We start from the raw sequence: 20,761 nt of genomic DNA, 5'->3' as shown, positions 1-20,761 counted from the left end.
TTTTGTAACTACAGCAATTATATATCATGACGGCCCTTCAATATCATCAGGACATTACACAGCTTATTTAAAGTCTAGAAATGGCTGGTCATTCTGCAATGATTCTGTTTTAATTTTCAAAAAAAAATTGCCGTAAGACCTTAAAAACTCTTACCTGGTGTTTTTAAAACCAAAATTTTAGGGAAATAATCTCGGGATGTGCTCTGTGGAATTTCAAGAAGTTCTAATGGCTCCTACACAATTTGGCCTTGAGGATAAGTGTAGTTCAGAGACACAACTTCTAATCATAGGACTGGACATCATGGAGATATATGTGCACTTTGAATGAGTTCAGAAAAACTGTTTCTTTTTATAAGCTAATTGAAGCAGCCAATCAAAACATGGAGTAGAGGGAATGTAAGTCTGCAATGCTGTCTACTGTTTTACATTGCTTTGTGATTAAAAGTGATGTAGAGAATTAAATAATTGTTGTAGTCATAGAGGTAGTGTAAGTCTGCTTCATATTAAGCAGTATCAGTGTCATAGGAAATGTAGAACATGACTGAGCAAGAAGGGGAAGATATTACTATTCCAGGATTGTGAAAATGATCTTCAACATTTTAATTCTGAAAGTTGCGGAAATGCCAAATGATGGGATTGGCTAACAAGAAATCCAAGAGTTATACATGGCTCTGACAAGATTTGGCCTTGTGGAATCTTGTGGTAGAGAGCAAGAAGTCATTTATTGTATGTAACATGTTTTTAAAAACGATGGAGATTTTCTTTCAGAAAGTGGCGGGCTGAAAGTAATAACAGCACAAAAGAGTGTAAGCTATTCATAGGACATCCTTGGACGTCATGGAAAGTAAGTTAACTTTAAGGAGTTCTGATTTTTGATTTCTGATGTTGTATGGGTTTTTTAAACACAATCATTTTGATTGTGTTTTTTTTTCCCCGCTGTTACATGATGAATACCTTCAAGTCACTGTTTTTAGTGAATTTTGATACATTCTGAGAACAGCAAAAATAAACCATTTAACATGTATAATTAATTCTGTACTGTTTGCATTTATGATGTATATGTAGAACTGTGTAGGAGGCATGGAGAAGGTGAGGCTTCTGTAAGTGTCAAAGTTGTTGCATGCAGTGCTGCACTTCTGCGTATTCTTTCATATGCTAGACTACATCTGCACAATGAGATACCTAAGCAAAGGAAACACAAGTGATGTGATTGTGAAATGAGCAAAATAAATTGCATGTATTTCAATTACATCACCTGTGTTTCCTATCATTGCGAATCACATTGTGCAGATCAAGTTTAGGTCTGTCCAGGGAAACATAGGAGGTTTGGACTTTGTTGAAGATTGCAGTGGACATGACTCACTTCATTGGTAGACCTTCACATGTATTATGTCCTCTATTCTCTTCAACAACTCGAAATTTAATCTGCAACCCTGAGTAGGCCTCACCTGAAACAAAACTCTGGATAGTAGACATCTTATTGGCATCCTGAAGCAATTATTTTAAATTTTAGTGTCTTGCGACACTTTTCTGAGACAACAGCAATGCAAAAGATGCACCATGTTTTAAGATAGGCCTCACTTCATCTGCATCAAGATACTGTTAGTTTAAAATGTATATCTTTAGGACTGTGTAGCTTCTGTAAGTGTCAAAGTTATTGAAAAACTGTTTGTCCTTCAATCTTTGCCCTTGTCTTTTGTAATTTTTTAATACATGTTTTTATATTTTTCAAATGTTTGTTCTCTCTTTCACAGATTGAAAGTATAAAAATAAAAAATGAGGAATTTAACGACAATTATAAGGTAAATATTTTGTACTCTTTTCGTTACATTTCTATCACATTGAACTACTATTAGTTCCACTGCTTCATTTCTTTAATCCTCAGTTTCCTGCCTTTGCTACTTCCCTCATTCCTTTCTCTATTGCCTACTTACTCAACTCCTTCCACTCTTTTTCTCAGTCCCTCTCTTCTCATAGTTCCTCACTCTTGTTCACTCACTCCGTCTCTATTACTCTTAGTGTCTTTGACTGATCACTGTATCACTATTTGTTCATAATGCTTTCTCTGTGTAGTTGAAGCACACTAAGGGGCATATTATGAATGCAGCCAATAAAATTATTGCTCTTTTTATTGGCAGAAAACTGGTGCAAAAGCGGCTTTAGAGGCAGTTTTCTGCCGCAAAAGCAGCTTTAGCGACACATTTCTGCCGATAAAAGCTGCAAAACTTTTATTGCCTATGTTGATAATATGCCCCTATGTTATTTACATTAGGGCTATATTGTCCAGTATAACAATCAAAATTGCTCTCCAAAGACACCAGGCAAAGCAGACGCTCCCTCAAACAGATCACCAAGCACAATTTACCCTACTTACAATCTAGCCTGTTCTCTGTCGAGACTTTAGCAATCTTTAGAGCACAAGATAAGATCTTTTCACATGGAAGAGCCAGACGTATTGCAATTCTACTTAAGAAACAAGCATTGGCATAGACAATAGGTCTCGCCTTTGGGACCTTATACGTGTTTAGCCATGCAACAGTTGATGTTGCTGCACCAAGGATATTATGCTGCATAACTAAATACTTAGAAGGTCCCAAAGTCGATACCTATTGGCTATGCCAATGCTTGTTTTTCTTTCACTTCGTTATCTATTTTGTTTTTCACAATTATACCCTCTTCTGTCTGTTCTTTGGTAAATAGATCTATTAAACAGTATCTCTTCTTTACTCCCTATAGCTGTCTTTCTTGAAACATCACTCTCTGTTTACTTTCCTTATACTTACACTTTTTTTTTAAAAAAAAATTTTTTTTTGGTTAGCTCCCGGTCCGCGTACCGGGAAGCTAACCCGGGAGCGAACCAAAAGAAAGAGAGCTTGCCAGAGTGCTAAACATTGTAGCAATTTTTTTGGAAAGGGAAGGTAGTTCTGAAAAGAACTTTTTTTTTTATATTTTTGTTGTTTTATATTTTTTTTGTATTTTTTGAACATTTTTTGTTTTTTTTGTTTTTTTTGAACGATTTTATATTTTTTTTGTTTTTTTTTGGGGGGGGGGAAACAACAAAAAACAGGCGTTGAAAAGGGCTCAACAGGAGCAAAAAAAAATTACTGGGGGCGGTTAGGGCAATCATGGTGTTCATACGCCAGGTTCAGTGCATTGATGCTCATGTTGCCACAAGCTAATAATGCACGACAGCGCATACATAAATGTATCATATTCCCAAAATTTGGTTGGATATTTGGCACAGTTTCCCGTGCCTCCTCTGGTGATAAAGAAACCGATGTTGTTGGTCTCGCCACAGGAGTTGGTCGAGGATTGTCCATCATATCCCTTAATTCCGCCCGGCTGTAATTTAGGGGATGTTTCCTCATCATGTGCCTATGCATGGTATGATTACCATAGCTGTATTTTTTGTCCGTCCCTCTGGACAATTGTTCCTTGCATATGAGGCATGTTGCGTACCTGGCATTGACCTTTTTTTGGCCACGAGGGATGGAAAAAAACTGCCAGATGAAACTGGGTTTCTTTCTTGAAACCCGGGGCAACTCTTCCAGGAATTGTGGTTGTTCTCCCTCCTCATCCATCTCTTCATCTTCCTCCTCAGTGTTGGTAACCACCTGGGGAGGTGGTCCTCTCTTCCCATGAGGAGGTGGAGGTGGTGGTGGGGGTGCACCAGCTGAAGCAATCAGTGAAGCTATTTTCATACAATCAAAATAGGTCTTCCAAGAAGCAAAATAGGTCTTCCTCTCACAATAATGAAAGTCAGAGTGAGGAAAGAAGGAGTGGTTTTCATCATTTGGAAAAAACAATACTTCTCAACCAATGAAAAGTGTTATTTTTAGGTCACCTGACCTAGCCTTCCATAATTATGAAACTAAAAGTGAAATGAACCAATGAAAAGCTTTATTAACAAGTCACATGACCTCTAACGCTCATGTTACGCGCTGCGGAACGCTCCCCGGTTAGCTTCCGGTTCGCTGCGCTTCGCGCCTCGGTCCGCGCCCCGGGACACTTCCGGGTGCGCTAACGCGATACGTCACAAGACGCATTTCGCGGCAACGCGATACGTCGCGCTTTCGCGCCGCGGATCGCTTCCGGGGAGTTGCGTTTCGCGCCTCGGTCCGCGCCCCGGGGCACTTCCGGGTGCGCTAACGCAGTACGTCATAAGACGCATTACGCGGCAACGCGATACCGTCACTATGTTGATTTGTTACCGGTTCGTGGACCGGATCGCGGAATCGAATTGAGCTAACGGGAAGCTTCCCGGTTAGCGGACCGGGAGCGAAACAAAAAAAATATTTAAAAAAATTTATTAATAAACATATAAAATATATTTTTGGATTTAAAGAAGAATACATTTTACAGCTGTAGATATTAGCTTTTAAAAAACCAATGAAATTCACTGAAAAAACCATAGGTTATAGACCATATATAGTTAGGAATTAGCATTTACAAAACCTTGAAAATTCACTGAAAAAACCATAGGTTATACACCATATATAGTTAGGTATTAGCATTTAAAAAACCTTATTTTACTCACACAAAACCATTGAAATTCCATATATAGTTAGTTGTACTAACTATATATCGCGCACCCGCAATCCACTGCTGATGATGTCACATATTACATCATTCATGACATGGTCAGTGACATCACTGATGACATCACTGATGACATCTCAAATGACATCACTGATGACATCACTGATGACATCTCAAATGACATCACTGATGACATCACTGATGACATCTCATTTGACATTACTGATGACATCACTGATGACATCATGCATGTGATAATACGATGAAGCTCTTCAGACTCTAATATAACCTTAGATACAGTAAGTGTAAACAGACACTCACAGACTGTCACTCATCCATAGAGTTACACACACACCTAGTCAGTCATGCAAAGAATCAATCACAGATCCATTTTCTCAACTATACAGTTATACACACCTTACTTATTCAAACATATACTAACACATATTTACTCTCTTATACAATCCCTGATACAAGTTCACAATGATCCATACAGCCACTCACACATTCACTGGCTCTTATGCACAGTTATTTATATATGTCAACTCTCACATGTACTGTGTTTTACATATGTACTTACTTTTACATGTAGCACTGAGATATCCATTCACTCAGCAATACACTCATGCACACAGTCAACCGCCCATACAGCTGTTTCCACATGCACTTTTGAACCCATACATCTAGTGAATCAACTGCTCACACATCTATGCACAGAGTCATACACCTCCCAGCCACCCATACACACTCTCAGTCTCCCATACAAATACGTAGGCAACCAATCAATAACGCATATAGTTAATCATATAGCTAATGATCAACACATGCAGCAGTTTATAGAACAACAGACATAATGATGCACAAATTGAGACAGTTTAGTCACTAACCCATGCACTCAGTGAGACACATTTAACCACTCACTCATACAGTCAGTCATGCACCTACTAAATCCTTCATCCAGACATTTATACATCCACTCATTCTTAAATATGTAAGACATATTTTAACTTTACAGAATTATACAGTCACTGGATGACGTCATCAGTGATGTCATCAGTGATGTCATTTGAGATGTCATCAGTGATGTCATCAGTGATGTCATTTGAGATGTCATCAGTGATGTCATCAGTGATGTCACTGACCATGTCATGAATGATGTAATATGTGACATCATCAGCAGTGGATTGCGGGTGCGCGATATATAGTTAGTACAACTAACTATATATGGAATTTCAATGGTTTTGTGTGAGTAAAATAAGGTTTTTTAAATGCTAATACCTAACTATATATGGTGTATAACCTATGGTTTTTTCAGTGAATATATATATATATATATCTATCACCAAAACCTCCTCCAGAAGAAAGAGCTGAGGAATGTTCAGAAGCACTTTATTGAGAATCGGCACAATGCATTTCGGCCTGTCCGGCCTTTGTCAGATGCCTAATTGTCAGGAGGCCTTGGGGTATCTTGCTTATGACCATCCAGCAACCTCCCCATTGGCGGGGACCCGCTCCGCCCCTCAATAATGTTCTTGCTCACCAACTTGTAGTCCGTGTAAACTGCAAGTCCCAGGATGCCACATTCGCCCAAGTAGGTGCTGCGGGGGAAAGTTTCTGCCCAAATGGAATCGCGGAGTGCAGGATGGCTGAAGGTACTCGTAAATGGCCAATATCCTATGAATGATGTTTCCCAGTGCTTCCTCTAGTCCCCAAACAACGCTACAGCCCCACATTGCAGGCATTCGTCGAAGGAGCACTTCCGAAACTCGTTTGTTGCATGAAATAAACCCAGTGCTGTGTTAAAAACAAACCCCGCGAGTGCTGGTATCCTTTTTCAAAGTAAGAAGGGTTTCCTGGAGCTGGAGATTTTGTGAGGAGCACCGCCGCATCGAGGCACCCGCTCGTTGAGTGACTCAGGTGCACTGGAGCGTCATATATATATATATATATATATATATATATATATATATATATATATATATATATATATATATATATATATATATGATGACAGATGTTGTGAGCAAGGCGGACACGTCCACCAAAAAACGCCAAGTCCCTCACGATTGGAATAAAAACTTCTCCTTGAATGCACCGCAAAAACACGGAGTCAGCGCAAACTGCTCCTTGAATGCACCGCAAACCCACGGAGTCAGAGCCTGTTTATTATTTGCTATCCAGGATTGGAATCAATATATATATTGATTCCAATCCTGGATAGCAAATAATATCCAATATATATATATATATTGATTCCAATCCTGGATAGCAAATAATGAAGAGGCGCTGACTCCGCGGGTTTGCGGTGCATTCAAGGAGAAGTTTTTATTCCAATTGTGATGGACTTGGCGCTTTTCAGCAGACGTGTCCGCTTTGCTCACAACATCTGTCATCACTACAGTGAAGTGCAATTTATGGTAAACACCTTAGTACAAACAAAAGTGAATTGTGATGGCAACCAACTCTGAAACCAAGGATATAGAAGAATTACATTCAGTGAAAAAAAACGCTTGTCATGGTGAGTCTGTGTAGTGTTTCTTCTAATCTGCAAAATATCCTTAGAAGAAACCAATCATATATGTATTACTTTAGTTTGTTAATTAAGCACAAACTTGTAGACACTGATAGATTATAAAACATTCTAAAAAAACACAAAACAGTACCGTTGTATGTATAAGAGTTTTGTTTCATATCCAATGAGCCAAAATATAACCTGTGTGTTAGGGTGTTTTTCCCCTGGATATGTTTACTGTCTAGTATGGGTGCGAGGTCATATGTGTTTGCCCTGTGCCGCATTGAGTCCAGTGTCTTCTAAAGAATGTTGTACAAGTATACAATCAAACAACCATTCGCAAGTGCGGGGAATGTTAGATTTGTGTGCGGGCATACCTGCAGCACAGTGTACTGCGGAAAAGTTCTCATGTAAAAAAGGAGAATTTGGCCCCAGTGGGCATTGTATTATCTACTGCAACAGTTGTGACCTCAGGTAAAATATTAAATACAGTAAATTGGATTGGATTTGCTCATAATTTAGGAGGAGGTGGCTTTTGAGTTGGTAAGTAAGTGCAATTAGTGCCCAAATCTCATTGAAAAGAGAATTTGGAAGTGAAAATGTGATCGCGATCGTGCAGCAGGAATGCCCCCACTAGACACCAGGGATGTGTTTTGTTTGTAAAGGAAGTGACCCCTTGGGCAAGGGTCGCTTCCTCAAGGGGCCAATTATTTTAAAGACTTTTCTGCCCCCCTGCATCGCCTGGGTCTAATGGCGTTACTGGCCCCAGGGGGGGCAAAAAAAAGCCCACTAGATCCAGGGATATTAAAAAAATTCAAATGGAAGTGACCCCTTGGGCAAGGGTCGCTTCCAGGGGTCATATTTATTTTTAATGTGTATTCTGCCCCCCGCCGGGTGCAGATCAGCCTGTTTATTTGGCCTTTCTGGGGGGGGGGGGAGGCAGAATACCCCAGGGATTTCTTTATTTATTTAAAGGGTCGCTTCCTTGGGGGGCACACTTTGCTGCCCCCCCTGGGGACAGATCGCTTTTGTTTTTTTACGTTTCTGGCTCCAGGGGGGGCAGAAAAGCCCAGGGATATTTTGAAAAATTTAATGGAAGCTGCCTCCAGGGGGCATTTTTTTAATGTATTCTGCCCCCCCCCCCCCAGGGGCAGATCGGCCCGCTTATTTGGCCTTTCTGCCCCCAGGGGGGGGGGGGGGCAGAATACTCAGCTAGACACCAGGGAGTTCTTTAAAATTTAAATGGAAGCGACCCCTTGGGCAAGCATCGCTTCCGGGGAGGGAGGGGGGGGGGGGGGCATTTTTACTTTTTTATATGAGTGTTCTTCCCCTGGGCCCGGCCCGTTTTTTAGCCTTTCTGCCCGAAAGAGGGGGGGGGGATTGGTAGGGCAGAAAACCCCACTAGGCACCAGGGACTAGTTTTAAAATTAAAAGGGTCGCTTCCAAGAGGCATATTTTTTTATATCTGTATTCTGCCCCCCCTGGAGGCAGACGGGCCAAGATCTGCCCCAATGTTTGGCCTTTCGGCCCCAGGGGTGGGGCAGAAAGCCCCACCAGGCACCAGGGATTTTGTTGTGTGTGTAATGGAAGCGGGGTAAAATGTGCTTAATGTTTTTTCTGCCCCTCCTGGGGACAGATCTGCCCCTTTTTTTTACCTTTCTGCCCTAGGCGGGAGGGGGGAGGAAGAAAACCCTACTAGGCACCAGGGATTTATTTATTTCACAAGGGGGGCACATTGCTGTCTGCTGTTTTCTGCCCCACCTGAGGGACAGATCGGCCTGGCAGACAACCTCACCAGATTCCTTGATTGACTATTTGGGTAGTGACATAGCGTGTTATAATGTCAATTGTTTTATTTCTTGTGAATTGCAATTGTAATGCTTTATTTCTCCCTTTTTGTTCTAGTTCAAGGCTTTTGCTCTTTAGACTGTTCCAGGTTGCGGTTCCGTTACTGGTGGTTCAGCTGTTTGTGTAGTTACATGTGTTTGGTAAGAGACTTTTTTTGTACAATGTAAATGAGTTTCATTTCTCTGCATGAATGTGTTTTTGCAAATGGTGTAATATTAGCAGTATGTTTGGCTTCTGTTTTTTGAGTGTCAAAAACTTTTTGCATTTATTTATTTTAAGGTTTTATAGAGCGCGAACATGACCCGTGAGGGTATCAGAGCGCTTTACAGATACAGTAGAGTAGTACAGGGTCATAGCACACGATAAACGATAAAACTTAGTACAAGGGAGAGCTTACAGAGAGTCATGGGGATGAAGGTGGGACAGGGTAGCAGACGGGTACTGTACCTGGGGTATGTGAAAGGCTATACAGCAGGATAAATATAGTACAATGAATATAATACAAAAATAATACAAAAGGTCTAATACAGTGATGTACAAGGGCGCAGGATAGGGCAACAGTCTCTCAGGTGGCTGAGGGAACGAGATTAGCCAAGGAATTTAACCATGAGAAAGGACTTGGCCTCTTTTTTGAAGCGAGCAAAGGAAGGGATTTTTCTAATGTCACGAGGGAGGGAGTTCCATATTCTTGGTGCAGCTCCAGAGAAGGCCCGATTGTAGGTTGTTATTTTCCTAAAGCGTGCAGGCCGGAGTAGGAGGGCCTTGGTCGATCTTGAGTGTCTGTTTCCTCCAGATAACACAAGCTTCTGAGCAAGATACGCAGGGGAGTTAGAGTGAAGGGCCTTGTGCGTGATGCATGCCAGCTTGAGGTGAATCCTCGCCTCGAAGAGGAGCCAGTTTAACGCTTTCAAGTGAGGAGTGATGTGATCGAATTTTTTTGAGCCTGTAAGTAGTCTGGCGGCTGTGTTGAGGCAGGCTTTTAAGGGAGCCAGCGAGATCTTAGGTAAGCCAGAGAGGGTGGAGCAACCGTATTCCAGTCGAGAGATGACTAATGATTGGACAGCGAGTTTGAGGTCCGGAGCGTCTAGAAAGGGTTTCAGTTTCCATAGGTAGCTCAGGTGGAATCTGGCTGATTTCGCCATTGTGTTGATGTGGTCTCGCATATTTAGGTTATAATCCAAGGTGATTCCCAGAGATTTGGCAGAGTTCACAATGGTCGGGGAACAGTTTAAGGCTGTGATGGCTTTAATCCATGTCTGGATGTCGGGTTGTTCTTGGGTGGGGAGATTAGAAGGAACTCAGTTTTCTTGGCATTAAGTTTTAGTTGATTGGAGGAGAGCCATCTGACGGTCAGCTTCAGGGCTTCATTCAGGGTGAGGATCCCTGCCAGAGATGAGATTTTTATGTAGATCTGAGTGTCATCAGCGTACATATGAAAGGAGATATTTGCATTGCACAGGACTTCGGCAAGGGGTTCCAGATAGAGATTGAAGAGGGTAGGGGACAATGTTGATCCCTGAGGGACTCCCACCGTGACAGCGGAGGGAGCGGACAGTTCGCCATTGACTAGAAATCTCTGAGATCGGTTTTGGAGGTAGGATTTGAACCAGTCGAGGACTATGCCATCTAATCCCATCGTAGGGAGGCATTAATGATTGCAGTCCAGCTAGGGATGATGGATTTGGTAACGGTCGCGAGACAGTTTGAAGGGAGCGGGTCATTGAAGTGGTTGTTAGGGTTCAGGGATGCCAGGATTTTCACGACAGAGATTTCGTCATAGGATGCAAATTCGGACCAGTGAGCTAAATTCTTTGGTAAGTATCGGGCCGGCAAGGAAGGAGGAGGCAAAGGGTCAAAGTTCGGAGGGGGGAAGGAGGCAGCCTTGAGTTCAGTGTCTAAGGTTTTGATTTTGTTTGTGAAAAATGAGGAGAAAGCCTCAGAGGAGAGGAGAGACTTGGGGTTTTCTTTCACTGTTTTGGATAGTTTGTTCGATTGAAGTTTAACCATCTCAAAGAGTTTGCGCGGTCTATTCTGGGCGTTTCCTAGTTCCGCTCTGAAGAATTCTTTTTTAGAGTTGGCGATGTTCTTGTTGTAGATATTTCTGGCCTGGCGAAGGAGTTTTAGGTGGTCTGTTGAGGGGTGCTGTCTCCAAGTTCTTTCATGCTGTCGGAGGGCTCTTCTCTCGTCGATGAGGGAACCAGTGAACCATGGGTTTTTATCTCTGACTTGAGTTCTTTTTAGTTTAGAGGGGCTAGGTCATCCAAGATGCTTGACATAGTAGCTAGCCGAGTAATGATCATTGAGGTCACTGACCGAGGTGATGTGGGGGGGGGGGGGGGGGGGTAGGTCTGTTTTGCAGCGGATCTCAAGCATGTTGATGTCTAGGTTTTTGGTGTCTCTGACCCAGCGCTTTGGGAGTACCTGTTGGTGTGTCCTTGTCTTCCGTGTGCTGGGTAACAGAAAGGTGATGGTATGGTGGTCACACCAGTCGCAGGGCTCTATCGAGGTGAGCTTGACAGTGGTATCCTTGGAGATGATCCAGTCAAGAGTGGCTCCTTTCGAGTGGGTTGGGAGAGGGCAAGTTTGGGTCAGGGCTAGATCGGCCAGGAGGTCTTTAATGGCGTTGACATGGGGATCCTTAAGATCATTCCAGTGCAGGTTGAAGTCGCCGAGGAAGATGTCCTTGGAGTTAGGGGAGTTCTTAGCCGTAATAACTTCCATGAGGTAGTCAGTGAAAAGCTCGTTTGTGCCTGGGCGGTGATAAAAGATGTGTAGGTTACATATGTGGATGGTGCTACTGAAGACTGAGAGGGCTTGATATTTGCAGGAGTCAGTAGTATTCGTTGCAAGCTCAGTGACAAGGAGGTTAGCGCGATGGATGCAGGCAATCCCGCCTCCTTTTTTGTTGTGTGGTCTGTCGAGCCTGACAATGTTGAAGTTAGGGGGGATTAAGAGGTCGAGGCATGGGGATGAGGATTCATTAAGCCATGATTCTGTAAGAATGGCTATGTCGGTGTTGTTGTTCAGGATGAGCGCGGCGACATCAGCCGCATGCTTCACTGCCGACCGACAGTTGATTAAGAGGCCCGTCAGGGCAGGGAGAGGAGTGGTGGCGAGGGTCGGGACGGACAAGGGCACTGGCGTGAGGTTGCTTCTGAGCATTCTTCTATTGCTGGGGGGGCTGATCTGTGTGGGTCGATGGCTACCGTGTGGATGGGGTGTGCAGCACTCACGTCACTCACAACAGGTAGACAGGGGGAAATAGGGGCTGTGTTAAGGTCCAGAAGGAGGTCCTGGATTCCCTTTTCGGTGAGATCTAGTGGATTAGTTGTGGTGGGGGAGAGGTTGTAGGAGAGGGCAAGGTCAAGAGTTTCCTCCTCGGACAGGTAGCTAGTGAGCTTATGAGGGCGCAGATGTCTAGAGGTTGTCGGTAGTGGTCGTTTTGGGAGCTCTGGAATAAGAAGGGAGGCAGTCTGGGGCATGAGCTTTGCGAAGGAGAGTTCAGCGAGGTGGAGGAGTTTTGTAAGATCGAGGAAGGAGGAGTGGATGTTCTGGATTATTATGGTCGCTCTGGAGTGTAAGGAAAAAATGTCTGCGGAGTGGGGTGTAGGAGGGCCCAGGTGGACTGAACTGGGAGTCGTAGGAGAGGTGGCTTGAGTGTTAGAAGTGTTGCCCTGAACTGGTACCGTAGGAGTCGTTGAGGGGTGTGGGGCTTGGTGGCTAGGATGGATTGTGTGTGGTACCGTAGGAGTCATTGAGGGGTGTGGGGCTTGGTGGCTAGGATGGATAGTGTGTTGGGTCATAGAGGGAGTGGCTTCAGTGTTAGCGGGGCGGGTTTCACCTGCTATAGCCCAGGTCACTGGTGACGTAGAGGTAGTGGTCCTGGATATCGAGGAGGGAGGACGGGGGGAGGGGGTCAAAGGTTCAGTGTTGGGTTCGCTCTGGGCAGTTGAAGGCGGCCTGATGGGGTTAAGGTGCAGTGTGATGGGGGCCGTGGATTCAGAGTGGGAAGCGTCAGGGGGTGGACTCGTGTGGAGGGGTGGACTCAGGTCCATGGCGTTAGGGAAGATTGTAGGCGTAATGATGGGGTTCGGGTGTTCTGAATAGGGCAAGGGGGAAGGTGTACGGTTTGGCCGGGTGTTGGTCTGCGACCCTGTGTCTTGCACAACGTTTCGGAGAGTAATGAAAAGCTCTGAGAATTTGTCAAGGTTTTTAGGTGAGGCTTGGGCCTGTACAATGCCGCTTTTGTAGAGGGTGATGGTGAGGTCAGCACGAAACGTTGTGCTCGATGTGTATTTTGTGTCTTGTGAGTAATGGGTTTTGTTTTTTTCTTTCTAGTGGGATTTCGTTGGTTTTTGCTGTCGCTCTGCAGAGTAGGTGCTGGTGAGTGTAGCTGTCTCTTGCAAGCGAATCGTATCATTTTTGAGAATATAGATCTTTGTGATAAAGGTACTTTTTTTTACTTACTTATTTAGCACTGGGTTGGTTGTTGTTGACTTGTTTGTGCAGTCTCCTTTCTTAGTAAGGATAATGGCTAGCCGCAGGCTTACTGCTCAGCAGATTGTTAGTTTGCTTTTTTAGTCTTCCTCTGACCATTGCTCAGAGACTAACTGCATCTGAGGCAGAAGAGGGAGGGGAAGATTCAGGCAGTGAGTTTTCTCTCCACATGGAATCATCGCAAGATGAAGCTACTCTCAGTGCGGATAAAGCTACTCTTAGTGCGGATGAAGTACCTGTTTTAGAGGAGGACATTGATGTGGCAATAGTGCAGCAAGAGGCATCTGGGCTGCAGCCTGGGGCTGCAAGGCTTCCAATTGGAAGTGATGACCTCTGGGTTGCCCAGGCATGGTGCAGCCGGCATTGCCAGACTTTACTGGTGTTCCATGGTGTAGAGTGACTACAGAAAAACTTTTGCCGATACATTTTTTTCAGTTGTTTATGGACGATGTATTTTGGGCAGAGATTGTTGAGCAGACTAATTTGTATGCCAAACTGTTTTTGAGGGACAACAGTGCCAGCCTTAGGCCCCACTCTAGAGCTATCCGGTGGACTCCCACAAATCTGGAAGAGATGAAGTTCTTGGGTTTAACTTTTTTGATGGGCTTGCTAAGGAAGCCATTAATGTCTTCATTTTGGTCTACTAGTCCCTTGATGGCAATGGCTATATTTCCAGCAGTCATGAATCGTGATAGGTATTTGCTTCTGCTTCGGATGCTGCATTTTGTCGATAATGGTTTAGCATAGCCACGAGATCACCCTGAGTGTGACCGTCTTTTTAAGATTCTGCCTGTCAGTGATCACTTTGTAGATCAATTGTCTGAGATCTATTCTCCAGGGAAAGAAATAGCAGTGGATGAGTCTTTTGGTCTTGTTCAAGGGCCGCTTGGTTTTTAGGCAATACATTCCTAGTAAGAGGGTACGCTATGGAATTAAGCTGTATATGCTGTGTGACAGTAGGACTGGATATGTCTCTAATTTCAGGGTGTACACCGGTAAGGAATCCAGGATTAACCCCCCAGGTAGTCCGTCCTCTTTTGGAGTGACTGAGAAAATTGTGTGGGAACTTGGTAGAGGACTTTTTAACAAAGGCCACCATTTATATGTAGATAACGTCTACACTACCCTTGCATCACAACGATCTTCTAAAAAAGACATCTCTAGAAACAGCATCAAACATATTTGCTTGTCTTTACGGTACCAAAATGCCAACACATCCAATGCTGTACGCACAGGCATTCCAATTAGCTGTTGCAACAGTGCTCTTATCTGTGGGTAAACCAGGTGAGTGTATTTGTAGCAATCTGCTCTCCGTGAACATACATTTAGCTGAAAATGATGGCCATTAACTACAAATCTGAACAATTATTCTGTGCGTCATTTGAATCAGAATGTTGAAATAAGCATCTTTCAAGCCTATAAATGGTAAGAAATCATTTTGGGGGAGTGGCGTGACTTTCTGAAGGGTTACCAGACAAATAGTTTCTCAGAAATCCGTTGATCTATTTGTTTGCCTTACATCACAGAAAGGGTTCAGTAGATAGATGCTCCGGAAGCACATTCAGATAGGAAAACGCATTATAAATTGGGAAAAGCCGAGATCCTCCAAACATTTTTTTTAAGTGTATTTTCTATAGCGCGCAGCTTCCCCAACGGGGTGTCCCGGCGCTTCAGCCGCTGTGCATGATCATACTCAGATGAAGGGAAAGTAACAGAAGAGGAGAGTTTTTAGAGCTCTGCAAAAGGGTAGTTCTTCATTAATTATACGAATAGAAACAGGAAGTTTGTTCCATAGGGCAGAGGCACTGACCTGAAAAGTTTTGCCCCCTGAGCGAGCTCTTTTGTATCTAGTAGTAGACAGCAAATGTTGAGAACTGGAGTGGAGACACCTTGCATTGCTATAGGGTTGGAGGCAGGAGGCCAGATAGGCGCAACCTTTACCCTTAAGTGAACGATGTGCAAGGGTGAGAGCCTTAAATTCGGCTCTTCTTTGGATCGGTAGCCAGTGCAATGCCCGGTGGGTGGGGGGAAATATGCTCTCGCAGAGAGATACCACACACTAACCGAACCGCTGCGTTTTGGACGATCTGAAGCCTGTCTAAAAGGCCAGAGGCCAACCCTAGGTAAAGACCATTCGCATAATCTAGATGCGAGGTGATAAGGGCCTGGACAATCGTTTTCCTGGTGTTAGGGGGAAGGAAATTAGTGAATTACTTGATCATCCTGATCTTTGAAAAACAAGAGGAGGACACTGTTTGGACCTGGTTCTTAAAGGAAAGAGTGGTATCCCATCTAACCCCCAGGTTCCTAACTGAATCCTTCGGGAGAGGGGCAGAGCTCAAGTCAAGTGGCCACCAAAGGTTAGAGTCCAAAGGTGATGGCTGATGAAAAAATAAGACCTCCGTTTTTCCGGCATTGAGTCAGAGGAAGTTGTCATCCATCCACTGAGCAACTTTACGGAGACAATTTTTTAATGGGTCAAAGGTAGTGGCAGTAGGGGTGTCATCATAAGCAAACAACAATTGAATGTCGTCTGCATATGAAATGGCCTTAATTCCCAGCTCCGAGATAAGCTCTGCAAGTGGGGAGAAATACACATTAAATAATAGTGGACTCAATGCCGAGCCCTGGGGGACTCCCCATTTTAGTGGGCGATGATTGGACTTGAAAGGGGGAGTAGACACAGTCTGTGTCCGATTGGCGAGGAAAGAGGACAGCCAATCCAGAGCCTTACCTCGGATACCCTTAGACCTAAGGCGGTCAATCAGGACGGGGTGAGAGACGGTGTCAAATGCTGCCGATAAATCGAGCAGCACCAACACCGCTCTAGAGCCCCCGTCCAGTTTCCACCTTACAGAATCGGCCATTTCAATCAGTGCCGACTCAGTACTATGGCCAGTCCTGAATCCATGCTGAGAGGTATGGAGAAGGCCATGGGTCTCAGGGAAACCGGCCAGTTGCTGGTGTACGAGCTTTTCTAGTACCTTGGCAGGGGCAGGCAGTAGCGATATAGGCCTATAGTTGGCCGGTTCATCGGGGTTAGCATTAGCCTTTTTGAGGATAGGGACGAGGAGGGCATGTTTCCAGGAATCCGGGAAAAACCCGGACCTCAGAGACTCGTTCCAGATGTCATTAAGTGAGGGGTTTAAGAGAGGAGCCAGTAGTTTGTATTGTTTGGCAGGCCACGGGTCAAGGGGAGAGCCTGATCTGCATTTAAAGACAGCTCAGTTAAGGAGCGTTCTAAGGTAATCTCCTCGAAGGCTGAGAAGACCGATACAGGGTCAGAGGGGGTATCAATTTTTTCAACCATGACAGAGTTAGAGTTGCTCGGGAACGAATCATAAATATTAGCAATTTTTTCCTCGAAATAATCTGAGAGACGGTTACATAGGGCTTGAGATGTCCTCTGAACACGTTTAAGGGCTACTGGTTCTGAGAAAGACTTGACTGTATTAAAAATCTCTCTGGATGAGCCATGGGTCCCGTTAATTTTCTCTTCTGAGAAGATTATTTTGTGATTTATAATATTCTTACGGTAGTCCTTAAGGGCTGTTTTATATATCCGCTTACAATCAGGAGAGTAAGACAATCTCCAGCGCCGCTCTAAAAGTTTGCAAGCGGATTTAGATTTGCATAACTCATCAGAGTACCAGGGTGAAGAAGGGGCAGCTCTGTGCGTTTTTATAGGCCTGGTAGGGGCAAGGGAATCAATTCATATATTCACATTCATATGCCCACGGCCTCATGCTACAGATATATCCCCAGTGCTAACAAATCCCGCCAGTCAATATCATCTAGGAGTGGGTAACAGATTCCGAGTCACATTTACAAGAACCAGTCTAAAGTGCAATTCTTCCTCTTACTTACCGTGAAAGATGACTCATAATTAAGGCTTGGAATCCTAACCTTGGCAGAAAAATAAACCAATATAGCTCCCTGATCTGAAAAGAGTGGAAAAAGTGGCGGGAAATACCAAGTTCCACAACTACCAAGCATCTGACAGAAAAAAAGCATGTGCCCAGGAAGCTGTATAACCTAGGGGATTCCCAGCGATTGAGGACCCATGAAGGTTACATTCCAGATATTCAACACAACAGTAAAAGCTGCCAAACCGTCTTTCTATTCCAAAGTCTTAAATTAAATTTCAGCATACCATCTATTCTAGCAAGTACAACTCCATTTTGAGTAAGAATACTCTGCAGGAAGATGCCTATAGAGGGAAGCAGTCTAGCATCAAACCACATTTGCAAGTATTTTGAAACATTCCAACAAATATATTTAACCACAATTGGCACTTAAGTCAGAGTTACTTTAAAATATGCACTTTTTTATCAAGTGAAAAAATAATGTACTTAGGGAAAATGTATAATGATAAATTGAAATTGGAAAGCACAACAAAATATTAGTCGTATTAAATGACATTTTTGCAAAGTAGGTTAATACAGATCGCTTGAAAAGAAACAACCAAAAAGTAACACTAAAGTGTGAAAGACAATTACAGCGACATGAGTTGAAAAACGTTGCATAAGCAGAACAATGGCAAGTCCAATTACAAGTATGGCTCCTGCCAAAAATATTTATGGAGGAATCCTCTGCATGTACAATCTCTTAGCGCTGCCAAAAGAATGACTGCTTCCGAGATTGTGGACATAAATGGGAGCAACTCAGACTACAATGACAGGCATGTGTAACTAAGTAGACTCCTCACTTAGGGCAGACCTATGACCGCTCACAACAGACGGTCCATGATCAGAAAGTACAATCTGAAATGAGCAGTTGAAATCAGTGAAGCATAATTTCACCAATATGAAGTAAAATTAAATATGTTGAAGTTTTCTCAGCATGTGATGTCTTGGTCTTCCTAATCCTACTCCACCTACCTCGTTCCCAAGTGCCACAGCTTCCAAGTTCTGCTGCAGGTTGCCCTTGAAGTATTCCTCCGCCTCCTTCCTGGCCTCAGTCAGCTGCAGCTCGAGCTCAGCCACCCGCTGCTGAGCAGTTGATAGCTCCAAAGCACTGTGCTGAGTGTGATGAGTCAACTCATACCGGAGCTGGTCAACATCCACCTGCTTCTGGCGCACCTGAAGGAAGACATGAGTATCAGAGAGACAGTGAGCAAAATTATTCACCAGGAGCAGTTCAGCGGTATGCACCATTAACAGTACCACAAAAGGGGGCATGAGTAACTTAATGAAGGGAAATTAACATTAGTCTTACTGGCTATATTAACCAATGTCAAAAATGTCAAATATTTATGAAAATATGACAGGAGTTAGCTGTGTCATATTGTTGCAGGGGTTCTGCACATACACAGAACTATGCGCAGGAAAAAAGGACTTCAGTGTATTGGGGTTGTACCTTCCTACCACCTTAGTACCCAAAATCCCAAAACTGTCTAGCTATAGTGTCTCATTCGTTCTCCTACATAATCACAAAGCTACACATGATTAGACAACCCAGAACACAACACTCCAGACTCTCTCACGAATCGCGGTAGCAACACATACCCTTTCGCTCATTCACTTGTACTTGGCCACAATAAGGATTGTCAGAGTCACTGTATAGTTCAACATTTTTATTTTAACTATCCTACTCTATAATGCAGTATACAAGCCACTACCAGCAGCAAAATGCATAAACCTAAAACAGTTAGCATTGTTACAATACCATAGAATATAAAGGGGGATGTCATCATATACAGACAGTGGAATAAGGACTATACGGCCTAACCACTCTCCCCTTGGTAAGGTGAAGTTTATTATATAAAGGGAGATCTCCAGGCTTTGTCAGCAGACCTCATACCTTAGAGCTTAGATGGAAGGTTTAAATCATAGGAACAGCAAAGCTCTTCTTCAAGGAAAGGCCTCTCTCCAAGTGTGTGTGAACAACATGCATCCCCGTAATATCAAAGCACGAGTTTCCAGCAGTGCAGCTGTGTTTAGCATGTTTTGTCTAGGTGCTAGGCACGGACCTGAACAGAATAACAAGGGCCATGTTTATCGACCTTGCACATCATGTTCAGACTAAACTCCAGGAATAAGCACAGAACGCAGAAAGCAGACAGTTCTCATGTGAAAGGCACAGAGTCTTGCAAAATAAAGTCATGTAGTAACGTGCGCAAAAGCAGCATCATGGCAGCAGAGCTCATGCTAACTTAGCAATGTCGAGAATGACCCTAACGGCCATATAACAATATCTGAAGTAAGACTTTTTTATAATGAAACTTCCCATAGCTTATAGGATTCTTATCAAATAAACTGCTAAGAAGACATCTGATACGGTTCAAAGTTGTCTCCTATTTCCAACATCTTGGTAAAGTATGTAAATCTGAACTATATGAAAAGGATGGTATATGAAGTTGTGGTCTGGCTACTGGATCCCCGAAAAGGTCAGATCTTTGTTGTTACAGAGTGATGATAATTAAACCCCTATGGTGAATAATTTACGCAACATCATGTTCCGGACCTTCTCCCAAACTCAGTATGATAGAATCCAACCCTCAGGAGCTGTTGAGCCTCTTTTCGAGCTCTCAGGTATTAGGTTCTTTGATCTAACCAACAGGAGAAGGCATCAAGGAGACAGAATTTCGCCAGAAACTCTGTCAGTAGTCATCTTGGTGAACAATTAGACTTGTGATTTGCAGGAAAGCAAGGAACCTGTAATAGCTCCTTATGGCACCTCTTATCGAGATGGGAGGGTATCATATATAGGAAGTAATTTGAGGGGCTTGAGACTACCATCAAGTAACAATGGGGATCATGGAAAACTGAATACCACATGCCTGAATGACCTTGAGTTTGGAATAACTCCTTGCAGCAAGATTTTAAGAATCCAGAGAATAATCCAAAACACGGAGGGCTTATAAAACGTATGTGACACCTGGAGTAATTTCCCCTTGAGTGATTGCCAGATTCATGCACACCTTTGCAAACCTGGAGAGTGAGGACCTTGTCTATCTAGAGTTGTGAATCTCTCTGCTTGTGAATGCTACATCTAAATACCTGGAAGCTTGACTTTTGTTCGAGCTGTTACAATGTCTTTCTCTTCATACCTTGTGTGTAAGCTGTGTGACCATGGACTCCAGATGAGCAGCCCGGGCTTCGAGTTTCTTTGCAGCAGCTGCAGAAGCGACTTTTTCTGCACGCAAAGCACCTGAAAGAAGAAAGTAAAGGGACATAATCCTGTGTGGGAAAGGCTTCAGGGGCCGTTCTGGACAGCTATACTAGAGAGCAAGGCAAGAGGTAAAGTAACAAGAGTAAGGGGTGCTTGAATTCAGTGCGGAGTAGTGGTGCCAGACAGTGGTGCCTTTGAGAGATGCTTGTAAGACGTATTGGTGAGCAGTGCAACAGGATCATGCAGAGCCAG

At 43.6% G+C, this 20,761-nt stretch overlaps 1 protein-coding gene across 1 annotated transcript in view; it reads right to left on the bottom strand.

The window, feature by feature from the left end:
- CCDC57 (coiled-coil domain containing 57) overlaps positions 1 to 20,761 on the bottom strand; it is an 821,470-nt gene that overhangs the window by 282,130 nt on the left and 518,579 nt on the right. Inside the window, exons 13-14 of the mRNA XM_078653761.1 lie at positions 20,448 to 20,548; positions 18,277 to 18,477 (exon numbers count right to left, since the gene is read on the bottom strand). Of these exons, the coding sequence (XP_078509887.1) occupies positions 18,277 to 18,477; positions 20,448 to 20,548 (302 nt within the window). The remainder of the gene's footprint in view (positions 1 to 18,276; positions 18,478 to 20,447; positions 20,549 to 20,761) is intronic.

Source organism: Lissotriton helveticus, chromosome 7 (assembly GCF_964261635.1).
Source record: "Lissotriton helveticus chromosome 7, aLisHel1.1, whole genome shotgun sequence".
NCBI lineage: Eukaryota > Metazoa > Chordata > Amphibia > Caudata > Salamandridae > Lissotriton > Lissotriton helveticus.
This window is presented reverse-complemented; position numbering and strand designations above follow the sequence as displayed.